General features: G+C 41.8%; 1 protein-coding gene across 1 annotated transcript in view; it reads right to left on the bottom strand.

The window, feature by feature from the left end:
- The window catches only part of LOC145398927 (putative E3 ubiquitin-protein ligase HECTD2), a 56,545-nt gene that overhangs the window by 12,429 nt on the left and 29,424 nt on the right, over positions 1 to 14,692 (bottom strand). The window contains exons 4-5 of the mRNA XM_080271664.1: positions 5,100 to 5,420; positions 692 to 858 (exon numbers count right to left, since the gene is read on the bottom strand). Coding sequence (XP_080127790.1) covers positions 692 to 858; positions 5,100 to 5,420 — 488 coding nt within the window. The remainder of the gene's footprint in view (positions 1 to 691; positions 859 to 5,099; positions 5,421 to 14,692) is intronic.

The raw sequence follows: 14,692 nt of genomic DNA, 5'->3' as shown, positions 1-14,692 counted from the left end.
CTGAAGTTATCACTTCTACTCCTGAGACACCCTTTATAAGAATGCATCAGTCAGTATTTCTGGTTGCACCAGTCATAAAAATTACCCAAAAGGAAACGATATACAGTGTTTGTTTATATATATATATATATATATATATATATATATATATATATATATATATATATATATATCCTCCGACAGCAACCCTCTATCCAACTGACAATTTCTTGTTCATATACCTCTAAGCACCGTCCCTCCACCTGATCCTCGACCTCCATCTCCCCTTCTCTTCCTCCACCTCATACACATACACTCTCCTAGTGACTCTCATTCTCCATGCTTTCCTCATTGCCACACCGTCTCAGGGTACTCTTCTTAGCACTTTCCAGCATATTCGCATGAACACCACAATAATTCTCCCAGACTTCCTTATTCGTCTCTTTGTCCCTCAGGTAACTCATTCCAATCTTCTCACTCTTGAAATGGTGTTCTTCCATTATAGCTCAGGTTTTACTTTCATACATTACTGTGGGAAGCACAATACTGTCACATAACAACGTCTTTTCTTCGATGGAGTAGCACTACATGGAATATCATGGACTAGAAAGTAAACACACACACACACACACACACACACACACACACACACACACACACACACACACACACACACACACACACACACACACACACACACACACACACTCACATAAACTCCCGTCTCGTGGTGGTTCTGGCGGGGTACACGGGTCTTTGGCTGGTGGTGGACGAGGCCGTGTCTGACCTGGTCGGCAGTCGCTCCTCACTCCTGGCAGACCGCAGACGACCCGATCCACGACCCCCAGACGACACGCTGCTACGACGACTCACCACCTCCTGCACACACGGAAAGAGGCAAAAAAACGTAATAATACTAATCATCATCATCATTATCATTGAGGTTTGAATGCATATGATCGTGAACACAGACACACACATAGAATAATAACTACAATTCTCGTGTGGGTAGTTATGTCACAGGTATCTGCACACACACACACACACACACACACACACACACACACACACACACACACACACACACACACACACACACACACACCTAAAACATTTTTTTACACTCATTATATTCTGCTTTCGTCCTACATACTGCTCCAAAATTATGTTCTGTCTCTTTAATACTCATGTCACTCAACCTCACTCTACTCTCACACTACTCTTGACCGAGATGTGCTATTCTCCTTGTACATAAATCGTCTTCTTTATAGTACTTTTTTTTTTTCTATGAAGTACAATGTATCTCACAGAAAATTTGTCGTAAAAGCTCCGCTGTTGCCTGTATGAGTTGCTAGTTCCCCCAGTTTACAATATATGAGAGAGAGAGAGAGAGAGAGAGAGAGAGAGGCGTGATAAATTGAAACACATCCTTAACATGCAGTATAATCGATGTTGTCTGTCTGTGCTTAACCCTGTGAGTGATGTGAGACTGCGAGCTGAATGAAGTCCTATACTGCAAGTTGGCGTAAAATATAAATTTTTTTTTCTCGTCTAAAATGTTGACCGTGACCCTAGGATTCTTAAGAGCATAGTAAAAAAGGTATAGTAAGTATTTAGCAGCTGAAGGGTTATAGAAAACTGTTTGTTGGGGAGATTTTTTTCTTTCACCCCAAGACTACCATGACCATTGCTAAGCTGAATAAATTTGTCTGATGAGAAAGTGTATAATTATTAAACACGTGCTGCAGGGGACGATACATCATTCTTAAGCTGCACTGAATGATTAAAAATATAGATAAGAGGAACGGTAATGAGGTGAAGGTGGAAAGGAAGGAAAATAAAATGTGGAGGTAGATGTAGTGATGGATTTGTGGCATTACTGACGGTAGGATTGATATATTAGTTTTGCCTTGTGTCATTCTGAAAGGGTTAAAGGAGATTATTATTCAGAGATTTTATTAAACCATTTGAAGACGAAAGGCGAATCCTAAACTCAATATTTTTTTTCAAAGGCTGTAAGAATAGCATAATGTTTTGCAGAGGATTAGAGGATTATATAAACGACAAAATTAACCTCCCAAGTTGAATAAAGGTAATCCGAGGGTGGGATTAATGAAATAGTCAGGATTTCTGTAGCCGTCTCATTTTTTTTCTATATTTTTTTTTACCCATATGCGATGTCAGGAAAGTCTCAGGCTAACAAAAATCGTCTGACAGTACCCAAATATTAGGTTTAAGTCGTCGTTAAAGTAGCCATTGTGAGTAGCCTGGGATTGAAAATAGAAAGTGAAGAGGACCGTGGTGATGGATTGGTGGCAGTACATAGGTGACAGCTGTGGGCGAGGGAGGTAAATGGGTCGGTCGAGCAGAATGAATAATTTGACGGCAAGAATAAGATTTTCATGGTCGTCAGAGGTTCAGAGAAGACAGCTTGTAACCCCTCCTAGGCTGGATAAAATCGTCTGGAGGTGCCAAGAATAAAACACTGAAGATTTCCATTGTTTTGAGAGGCTGAAGTTAGTGAGTGAGGCGAGAATGGACGAAAGACTTAGAAGTAGAAAGAACTGTGGTGATGAATGAGTGGTAATTCAGTGCTGGCAGCTTGGAGGGGGAGGATGGAAGTGGGTCGGTCGAAGCTCTACTTATAGCCTCTTGTTGGTCTTATTTCTCTCTTTTTGGTCTTATCTCTTTCTGGTCTCTTGTAAAATGTTCCGAAGTATGTATCCTAACCTCGGGTTCCTACACTACGCAAGGGTTTGTTGCAGTGAGTTATTGTTACAGTACCATTCTTGCTTTTTATTTTAGCTTTCGAATTTCCTCTGTCTTCTGTGATAGAAAGTATTATGATAATGGTAATAAGGTGATGATGATGATGATGAAGGTGATACATGGACATAAAAGTAGTAAAAGACCAACGAAAGCGAACGGGAAAAAAATATGTACAATAGCGGAAAGACGTGGATGGCCTTGACCCAGAAGCACAGTTTACCTCATACCTAATAGGCGGCCAATGAGGCCAGAGCGAAGAGAAAAATTAGAGGGGAGAAGAAACGTAGAATCAATAGCAGGTTTTCAAGGCAGTGAAGGAAGGCAGGAGGAATAGAAAATTATGGGTGAAATTAGTGTAGGAGTAAATTAATAAGCTAGTTTGGAGGGGGTGCATGGGAGTAGAGACGAGAAGCAAAATATAAGGGAATGAAATGTAGAGATGGGGCTGAATAGGGGAGCTTTCATGCGGTGGCACTGATTGTCAACTGGCAGCTTAATTGTCTGGTTACACAAACGTCCCTCAGCCACTCCCTGTCCCAGGAAATTAGGATGGTGGGCTGCAGAAGAATGGCAGCTTAAGCCTGCTGTCCACGGGGTTCAAGTTTCTGATGAGCCTGTGGCCACGTCATCAAATGTAGAGATAAAACAGTGATATATTTCCAGACAGTGGATGACAGAAAAGTGAACAGGAAAAACAGAACTGAAAAGAAGTGTTGAGACAGATCAGTGCCATTTCTTCAAAGGGATAAATGAGGACAGTGTGGACGAGAAATGAGTGAGAAAGCTGGGGATCAAGCAATGGCATGCTTTCCGGGTAGAGAATGAGTGGGCAGGAAAATACAGCTGAGAAGAAATTAAGAGATGAATGAATAGAATTTTTCGTGGTAACTATGGATGAAATAACCAGAAGATTACGAGACAGAATCAATAGCATGCTTTGAAGACCGTGAATGAAAAATAAACTGGATAAAAGTACAGGTGAAAGGAACGGTAATGGCATGAGGGTAAAAAGAACAGGAAAATAATAAGCGGAGGCAGCTGCAGTGATGGATCTGCACTTTTTAATGACGCCCCTTAAAGGCAATAAGTAGAAGGTAGGCGTGAGAAAAAATAAAGGGAAAGTGGGTCAAGATGTAGTGATAGATTAGTGTTCGCTCATAGTGGGTGTCCAGTGAGGGGGATGGACAATACTCATACTATTTTTCTTCATTCATCCACCTGCCGTAAATGGTAATAGGTGGCTGAAAAGAAATTAGTACAAGTATGTAGCACAGTCGAGTTCGAAGGGTAGGTCATTGAAAAGCAAGAGCCAAAATGAAAAATCCATCGTAGTGAAGGGGATGAGGCTTAACTTATTCACTACGATGTTAAATTATTATTCATTTTAAGGCTGGGAAGAACATTTAGCTGTGAAGGGGTTAATGAAGTCTTTATTCGTATCTAATCCGCTGTAGATAGACAAACCTCTCTTCCTTAAATAAAATAGTTTTGTAAGGATTTAGTGAAAACTGTATCTAACCCCTCCAGTTCAAGAAGCCTCCCTTAAGCTGAATAAAATCGTCTGACCCTGGCAAAGGCTAAAAAAAATATTGTAGTGAAAAGATAAAATATTTTGACTTTGTACTATCCTAGTCTTGGATCCTCTCAAAAAGGCTGATAATGTTTTCTATCTTTTGTCTGTTTTCTGAGTTTTAATTGTCTCTGTGATGGGAAACAAGATGATGAGAATAACGATGAAGGTTCCGATAGTGATGATGATGTTGATGGTGATGATGATGAGGAGGAGGAAAAGGGCTGGGCTGATGGATTATAATGGTGATAATGATAATGATGATGATGATGATGATGATTATGATGATCAGGAGGAGGAGGAGGAGGAGGAAAAGGAGGGGGCTGATAGAATATGATGATGATAATGATGATGATGATAATGATGATGATGATGATGATAAGGAGGAGGGGGAAAGGAGGGAGCTGATAGATAATGATGATGATGATGATGTTGATGATAATGATAAGAATGCTTGTAATGATGAAAATAATTATGAAGAGGTAGCTTTTAGTGATCAGAATTATCGTGACACATGATGAAATTATAATGATGAGGAATATAATAATGACGATAAATGGTGATAAAGAATAATGAAAGTGATGACCATGAAATTGAACAGGAAGAGGAGGAAGCTGTTGATGATGATGATATATAAATGATGAAGAAAAAGATGAAGATAATACCGATATTTTAGATAAGATGGAGGAAAATAGCAAAAAATATAGAAATACACACTCGCTTGCATTCTCTCTCTCTCTCTCTCTCTCTCTCTCTCTCTCTCTCTCTCTCTCTCTCTCACCTGGTTGCGAATAGGTGGAAGGGAGCTGCCGGATCCGACCCTAAACGCCGTCGTATCCGTCAGTGCAGCCAAGAGTCCACTCGCTCCACCTGCTCCAACCACTCTCGCTCCATCCTCTCCACCTGCACTGTTACTATCGCTACTACTCCCACTGCTGCTGCTGCTGTTGTTGTTGTTGTTCGTGGTGGTAGTGGTGGTGGTGGTGCGGTTGTTGTTGTTATTGTTGTTGTTGTGGCTGCCGTGGTCGTGCAGAAGGAAGCCACCGAAGCGGCCTATCATGAAGTTGCCAAAGCCCCCAAACCTTGACCTGTTCTCCACGTCCTGCACGATAATAATAATAATAATAATGATAATAATAATGATAATAATAATAATAATAATAATAATAATGATAATAATAATAATATAGTAATACTAATACTAATAATATTAATAGTAATTGTTAGAGTACTAGCAGTGGTACTGGTGGTGGTGGCAGTACTGTAGTAGTAGTAGTAGTACAAGTGTGGCAGTGATAACACTAACACTAATACTAATAAGAGTCGTGGTAGTAGTAATTGTAGTAATAATTCCGATATCGTTAACCCTCTCTTGGTAATTCCGATACCATTAGCCCTCTCTTGGTCGAAACAACTCTAGTATTCCACCTCAGCTAACGGCAGACGATTTTATTCAGCTGAGAATGGGTTTTATGAGCCTGAAAGTGTTATGGCAGACAGGTAATTTTTGCTGAGGCCTAATCTTCCCCTAGAATGCCATCCACACTGATCAGTGTTAAATCCTGGTCCCCAAATGTACTAGTGAGTGAGCAGGGACAAAGGGGAAACAGACTTTGTCTAAAACCCTGACCGGGCAGAGAATCAAACCAGGGTTCTTCCTGTTACGAGCTGGGAGAGAGAGAGAGAGAGAGAGGTGGGTGGATGGAGTGAGTTAGGAGTTAGTAGCTGGGAGAAAGAGAGAGAGAGAGAGAGAGAGAGAGAGAGAGATGGGTGGGTGGAGTGGGTTAGGAGTTATTGGCTTGATCGATCCATTGACTTAGGGGACGAAGTCATGGGGCAGTGTTTGTGTGGGTTTGGCAGGCTCACTACCACCCCCACTATCACCTTCACGTGGTGGCACTGGTATGGCAAAGTGATGGAGCCGCTAAGAGTAACTAAGAAGTCGCTAGGAGGAGTAACTAAGGATGAGTAACTAAGGAGGGGGTGCTGGGAGTAACCAAGGAGGGGGTGCTAGGAGTAACTAAGGAGGGGGTGCTGGGAGTAACTAAGGAGGGGGTGCTAGGAGTAACTAAGGAGGGGGTGCTGGGAGTAACTAAGGAGGGGGTGCTAGGAGTAACTAAGGAGGGGGTGCTAGGAGTAACTAAGGAGGGGGTGCTAGGAGTAACTAAGGAGAGGGTGCTGGGAGTAACTAAGGAGGGGGTGCTGGGAGTAACTAAGGAGGGGGTGCTGGGAGTAACTCAGGAGGGGGTGCTAGGAGTAACTAAGGAGGGGGTGCTGGGAGTAACTAAGGAGGGGGTGCTGGGAGTAACTAAGGAGGGGGTGCTGGGAGTAACTAAGGAGGGGGTGCTAGGAGTAACTAAGGAGGGGGGTGCAAGGAGTAATTAAGGAAGACGTGGTAGGGAGCCTCCGAGGACCACCAGACCAGTGCCCTGAAAACACAGGTAATGAGAAATCCATATGCATTTTGATATAGATTAGGGGCCGTGAAAACATGGCTGATATATTTATAGAACCGTCAGTATAGCTGTAGAGGGATTATAACTCCTGTAGTATACGGTGGCGTCTTTTTTTTTTTTTATTATTCTTGCAACTCTAAATGATTTTTTTTTTTTTCAGTTCGAGAAAGATTTTAGGAGCTGGATGAGTTAGATATAGTCAGCATTAATTTTAAGCGGAATATAATCGTCTTCAGGTATAACAAGGATAAACCAAGAAAGATATCGCCATACTGAAATTTACTGAGACTGATATACATGAAAATTTTTACCGATAGACGCAATTCAAGAGCCGTCAGTAACGCCTGTAGGGAAGAATAATAGTCTAAAATCACCCTTATTGTGTATTTGTGTTCTCCAGACTACAAGGGGGACTGTGCTGTATTGGCTTGGTTTCTTCTTTATGTATTCTTTCTTCCAAACACTTTCTAGTTCGGTGCCATTCCTTTCCTTCTTTACCGGTTCACTTGAGACTTGGTACAATTGTTCTTTGTGAAAATAACCCTCAGATACCTGCTTCATTTTTTATATATAATGCCTAATAAGGGATTTTTTTTTTTTTTTTTTTTTCCCCAAAATCAAACCATATATACACACATGCAGGGTAAGGTGCCAGTATGAGAGGATCGCAGTAATGAAGAGTCAGTGAAGGCTATATATCTGTCCCCCTCCAGCCCGAAAATCCTCTCCTTAAGCTGGAAAAAGTCGGCCTGGAAATAGCAAGTGCAAAATGAATAAGACGTCACCGTAATGAATGGCCTCCGTGAATTATTTGCTACAGAAAAGTTAGCGTGGAAGTAGTAATGGTAGCAATATGTAGAAACCCGTCCACGTGGATTCAGAGAAGAGTAAGAAGAGTGACACTGTTGGGTAAAATGTCTACTGCTGTCAACTCGCCGTGGGTTTGTCATGGGTAGCAACACGCCATCACCGCCCCCTTCACCTTCACGCCTGTCTCAGTCCCCCCTTCCCCCTTTTTCCAACATATTGCCCCTCCCTTCCTCTCTCTCTCTCTCTCTCTCTCTCTCTCTCTCTCTCGTACAATATACTGTATATTCCTACTTTATTTCACGCCTCTTGTTTTCTTCTTCCCCATCTCTCCTCTCCGTTCCCTCTTTCGTCCTCTCTCCCCATCTCCTTTCTCTTCCCCACTTTCCTTCCCTCTTTACCCTTCCCTTTTCCTAGCCCCCTAGCCCTTCCCCCTCTCGTTCTCTTTCTCCCCTTCCCCTCTTCCCTTCCCCCTGTTCTCCCTCCGATTGCCTCCTCGTCTCCTCCCACTCTTGTCCTCCCCGTATTTTCCCTCTCTTATCCTGCTCTCTTCCTTTCTTAGCTTCCTTCCTCCTCTTCTTTCTCATACCCTCTTCCTCTTCTCGCTCTTCCCTTCCGCCCCCCACTTCTCTCTCTTCCCTTCCCCTGCTTATATCCCACTTCCTTTACCCCCCCCCTCTTCTCTCCCCCTTTCTTCCTCCTTCCCTCACCCAGTAGCTTCGGAACTATGCGATCAATGTTGTGAGTCCGCGTTGGGGGGACGGTTAACCTTTCTTTCTTTATTCTCCTCATTTTTTTTTTTTTTTCTGTCTGTTCCTGCTTCCCGACGGACTCATTCAAACAGACACACGAAATAAATAAGTCCATCTTCCTTCAAACGCCTGGTCACATTTCAGCTTAACCACTTTCGCCCAAGGACGTTTTACTTACTTATTTACCTTGCCATGTCAGACGGTTTTGTTCAGCGGTGTTATTTAGCTTTCATAGAGTTGTGTTAATGAAGGCTATATCTAACCCCTCCAGATTGAAAATGTCTCTCTCATCAGCTAAATTCTGTCGTTTGGAGAGAGTTGAAATAGAATAAAAATGGCGTAACCGTACTGAAGGGATTAATACCTAAATCGCCATCTTCTTCAAACTCTAGGTCAAAACTCAGCTCTGAGAAAGAAAGCAAGGTGAATGCCAAACTTCACAGTATTCCTTAAAGGGCGCCATCTTTTGTCAGAGAACTTTTTCTTTTCTTTTTTAATTCTTGTTGCTGCCTTACGACTTAACTTTTCTCAGAAGAATACCTGATAGCGGAGTGATTGACAGTAGTAGTAGCTGTAGTTGCATCCTCAGCCTAATCTCAACGCGAAACCATTGGAGCGCTGGACGAAAAAATCTTCCTCAAGACGAATAATATCATGTTAAGACAGCATGGATTAAACATTAGAAGACGTCACCGTACTGCCGAGTCAAAGGAAAAAAGGTCAGATCCGTGTTTAGGGATCAATAAGAATCAGTTAGAACAAATGTCGAGCCTCAAGGTCTTGCAAAGGGCGCCCACCATCATTTTACATTATTTACAGCAGTTCCCCCTCCGAGATTGCCGCCCGAGGTGTTACTTGGCTGATGTGTTGTTTTATCTGTTTGTTTGGTGCTAGTGGGAGACGCCATCGTGTGGTGGTACTGATATGGCCCGGCATCTCCCCTGCCTGGTTATACAAACGTCCCTCAACACCCTCCATGTTCCCAGAAAGGATGGTGGTGGACAGTAGGGAAAGGGTAACTGTAGTCTCAGTCCACGGGGTTCACGCCCAGATGAAACTGATACTACTACTACTACTACTATCTAATTGTTTTTTGTAGTAGAGGTAGAAGACGAGTTAGATTTACTACCTCGCCCGGACAGAGTCCGGCGAGGTATATTTTGTTTTTGGTCGAGTTTGTTCGTTTGTTTGTTGTTTGCTTGTTTGTTTGTTTGTTTGTTTCCAACATTACGGAAAAACGGCTAAATGAAAGTACATGAAACTTTCATGTTATGTAGGCACTGGTCCCAGAAGAAAGTGATTACCGTAAATCTTGGAGGTTATCGAGTGACCCTGAAAGGTCAAAATCAAGGTCACGGATTTTCAAAGGACTATAACTTGAAACCGGTTGATGATAGAGATATTTACTATTAAGAACATACAAGAACTCGTTATATGGGCTTTCACTTGGCACGAAGACCTTTGACCTTGAGCGATTTTGAAAGGTCAAACTCAAGGTCACGGATATTCAGGGGGCTATAACTCGAAACTCGTTGAAGATAGTGAGGTATTTACTATAATAAGATATTGAAAGTCTCATATGGGCTTTCATTCGGCACCATGACCTTTGACCTTGAGTGAATTTGAAAGGTCAAACGCAAGATCATGGGTTTTCAGAGGGCCTAACTTGAAAACATTTGTGCCATTTCCTTAGACTTTAATTGTGTACTGACAGTAAATGGCAGTAAAGATTAAGTATCTAACAGCAGTAAAATAACTGCTGTCAGGCAAGATTTGTTGCGCCTGGCAGTACTTGTTACTTTTGATTGCACCTAGGTCCGTAAGGTGGACAATCATTTTTTCCAAGTCACAGTGCCGGATGATCACAGTGACTTTGCCGAACTTCCTCCAACAGTCTGTGCGGTATGGGAATCGATCTTTGGTTCTTCCAGTTGCGATGTGGATATGCTAACCAGAACCAAAGGCTACAGGATCTCCTGTTTAATGGAGGAAGAAGAAGAAGACGAGGAAGGAAGAGAAGATGAAGATGAAGAAAGGCTCAAAGCAATGCTTATCGACTACGCAAGACTCATTTAGGCAGACAATATTTTTTTTTTAACCCTTAAACTTCCCTTAGAATACAACAGGCACCATCGATGTTTTGTGCAGGGGACAAGGGGAGAAATGAACTTTGTCCAAGAGTCTGACCGGCCCGAAAATCGAACTTGAATTCTTCCAGCTTCGAGTAAAACGTGTTAACCCGTGCACCACCGACTTTCCATCAATGCTTGGAAGTTATCTTTTTCATACACACACAAAAAAGGAAAAAGGAAGGAAAAATGAAAAAAAGCACCATTTAATCTAGGCAGCATACAGGGTGTCCAGTAAAATGTGTGCCAGACACTAGAAGGTGATTCTCGACCTAAATATTGAACAACGAATGCTGCACGTATACCAGCATAGGTCCAGCTCTCAACCTTTACTGAGCTATAATTACTGATGACCTAATGGCTGAATTAGGAGGGAGACCTTTTTCATCCCGAAAGTCATACAAAGGAGTACAAAGGAATGCGGATACCAACAGACGTAATGGTTCTTTCGGGGATGTTTCCTACAAAGAAGACTGTGAGGACTGTAAGTATGATATCCTGTTCTGTGAGCTGGAGATAAGGATGGCAAAACAAGAAGACTCATGAGTAATTTTAGATGCGTAGCGGCTAAGAATTGGACTCATGATACTGTAGCATTTCTCATTCAACGTAGGTTCAAGAATATCCTCGTGAAGTTTTATTTTCTTTCTTATTTGACACCCAGTTTAGTATATTTCTTTGACGAGATAATAATGCTGAAGAGTTTACGTCGAATGGAATTTTTTGCTTATGTTTCTTGTGTATTGAGGCTTCTGTTAATATCGTAAATGCAGTCGATGGAATGGTCAGTATCTCCTGGGCATTGTAAGCACGACCTTGTGTGGATCGTCCGGCCTGTGAGGTGTAACACAGAAATTCGATGGCTTGGATGTTGAGTTACTGACAGTTCTTCAGCTTATCTACTCTCCTGTTCCTTCTCGGACCCTCTCAACCCATGTATTAGTATGAAAGAGAGCTTGGATGATGTAAACAATAAAGAAAAAGCTTGGAAGAACTCAGATACAGCGATGAGTGAAGAATTGTTAGAGGGGTGAGTGTGAGAGGTAGCGAGGTTGTGAGTGTGTTGGGGGATGAGAACACTGCGAGCATGGATTGACCTATATAACGCAGGGGGTGGAGTTGTTGCTGGGGTACAGAGCTATGATGATGATGTTAATGGTAATAATGAAGTTGAAAATTATTGAGAAATGAGTCCTGTATACCTCTTCTGTGACCACACACACACACACACACACACACACACACACACACACACACACACACACACACACACACACACACAACATTCCACAGGTTAAAAAAAAAAATCCTAATTCTTGTATGCAGTTGCTAAGTGCACCAGCGCTTAGTTCCAGCCAGTTAATTTTCAACACTCGAGGGGTTACGAACTAATCATGTGAAATTCCAAAGCATTTAATAATTACATAGTGGTTAAGCAAAATCTCATTAGCCTTTGACACGGTTTGAAGACTCTATAAAGAACTTAATGAAGGAGAGTAACCCAATTAATATTTCTTTTTAATAATGGCTGAATAGTTTAGCGAAATTTCATTAGATTTTTTACACGAGTAGGAGGCGGGGTAAAGGAACTATTGAACGCGAAGTTACATAGGAACAGAACACAAAGAAAGAAAAAAAAATGCTTCGTGAAAGGCTTATGGACGTGTAAAGTAACTACAAACTTTCTCTCTGGATACGAGAAAGAGAAAAGTGCCGCCATTAAAGTGTTATGCTGGTGTAAATGAATTAATGACTAGAATTATAAGAATAGGACACACCGGGAAAAAAAAAAAAGATTGATGCCATGAAAGTATTACAAGTCACAATGAATCACGAACCAAGATACAGAGCCAAGTGGTACAATGGAGTGAAGAAATTAATGACCTCGGATGTGCATAAGCATTGGACACACAGGGGAAAAAATAAGACTGACGCCTTGAAGATGTAATGACAGTGTAGCCTCGAGTAACTGTTGAACGCAGCTTTGCAATATGACATCTAAAAAATAAGAAAGAAAAGAAATGACAATAAGGGACGCTGTGAAAGTGTAAAGAAACCATTGATAATACTTTTACATTACTACAGGACCCCAGAAAAGAAAGGGGTAGTGCCGTGAAGGTGTATTGACGATGTAAAGGAACTATTGACTAAAACTTTAAACAGCAGTAAGACACTGGAAAGAAGACTGGTGCCGTGAAAGTATAATGAAGGTGTAAAAGAACTCCTGACAACTTTATGCTAGAGTAGGACGTACCGGAAAGGAAGAGTGACGGGATAAGAGTGACGCCGTGAAAGTGCTATGTGGGTATGACGGGGTATGAGTGACGGAGTAAAGTGTCATGTAATTGTACTGGAATACGAGTAAGTGTGACGCAGCTAAGTACAAAGTATAACGCGATATGAGTGACCATGGAAGTGTTAAATGTATTAAATGGAGCTGAAGTGATGTAGTAAAGCGTTATTTTAGTGTGACAGGGTGAGATTGAAGCCGTGTAAGCGTTACATGAGTATGACAAGTATTATTGCTGTGGGCATGGACAGCTTAGAGTGACGCCGTGAAATTGTTAGGCTAAGTATGACGGAACAGGAGTGAGGCCGTGGAAGTGTTATATGAGTATGGCTGGGGAAGTGTGACGCAGTAAAGTGTTAGTTATGCAAGTATGACGAGAGAAGCTGAGAGCGGATTGGTGCAGACCCTGAGGGAGCTGTGATTCCTACGTCCAAACACAGCACAGGAGTAAACAAGCAACACAGGATATGACCCGGGCTGTGTTGACTGGCTATCGGAGGAAGGAACTGATAGACGTCATAGAGAACAGTGGCTTTCCTATACGCTGAATAAAATCGTCTGGCGCTGAATAAAGTCTGGTGCTGAATAAAATCGCCTGGCACAGAATAAAGTCGTTTGGTGCTGTATAAAATCGTCTGGTGCTCAGTAAAATCGTCTGGCTCTGAATAAAATAATTAACGCTGAATATAATCGTCTGACGCTGAAAAATTCGTCAGGTGCAGAATAAAATCGTCTGGATAAAGTTAACTATAGTTAGACATTCGTTTTCTATTCTTGCTTCTGCCAGACGATTTTATTCAGTTGAGGAGAGGACCACGGCGGCGAAGGGGTTGACGATGAGGGCTATGTGCAACCCCTCGTGTTCGAAAAAATCTCCCTGAAGCTGATTAAAATTCGTCTGAAGGTAGCAAGAATAAATTGAAAAATGCGTCATGGGAAGGAAGGGGCTTAAAGAAAATTATAAGTGACTGATATTTCTTGGTTAGAGAGAGAGAGAGAGAGAGAGAGAAACGACTTATAAAAAGAGAGCGTACCATGCATTTTTTGAAGGACCAATTTCCAGTCACTTAATTTTACGTCTATATTTTTCATGGTGTGTTAGCAAGGAGGGAGCATAACAGATGAGGTGGATGCATGAGTCACTGTGTGCCATGATTGTTCCGTAAAGTTATAAGCAAAAGTTCGCTGACATTTCTTTGTCGGCTGGGGCAGTGGAAGGTTTTGAGTGCATGGTTTGTACGTGATGGCTATGAAACACACACACACACACACACACACACACACACACACACACACACACACACACACACACACACACACACACAGCAGATATAAGGACAACGTGCTGGTAAAGAACTGTCGTCGGCTTTGTACCTGAGGCTATACTTTCAATCCAGTCACTTATATTTCAGTATATTTTTGCTATTTCAGGACGCTTTTATTCACCTTAGAAAACCCTCTCGTACTGAATGGATTGACGAAGACTACATGTAACTCCACCATTTCGAAAAATCTCGCTTAATCTGAATAAAATCGTCTGAAGGTAGAAAAAAAAAATAGTACTGTATAATGGTATGGCGAAGCATGATTCAGTAAGTTGTGAAATTACCTGGCCTGCTGCGGCTGTTTTTTTTTTCTGTATTCGTGTGTGTGTGTGTGTGTGTGTGTGTGTGTGTGTGTGTGTGTGTGTGTGTGTTGTAGCTAGCGCCAAACTATTTCATTTACCGTATATTAAAAGCAGCCCTACCCTTCTTGTGATGAGGGTACATTTATTTTTAGCCTCTCAGTTATATATATAATTTATTTTTAGCCCTCATTACGTATATATAGCACGTGCCTTTGTTGTACACGTTTCTTTATTTATAGCTTCCCCTGTCATCAGAGATCCAGTAACTTATCCGGCTATCGATTTATCAGCAGCTGTAAATCATCGTCATACC

This window comes from Coenobita brevimanus, chromosome 47 (assembly GCF_032717465.1).
Source record: "Coenobita brevimanus isolate Jiangsu-jjx chromosome 47, ASM3271746v2, whole genome shotgun sequence".
NCBI classification, from domain to species: domain Eukaryota; kingdom Metazoa; phylum Arthropoda; class Malacostraca; order Decapoda; family Coenobitidae; genus Coenobita; species Coenobita brevimanus.
Note: the sequence above shows the minus strand (reverse complement) of the source record. Positions and strands in the feature narration are given on the sequence as shown.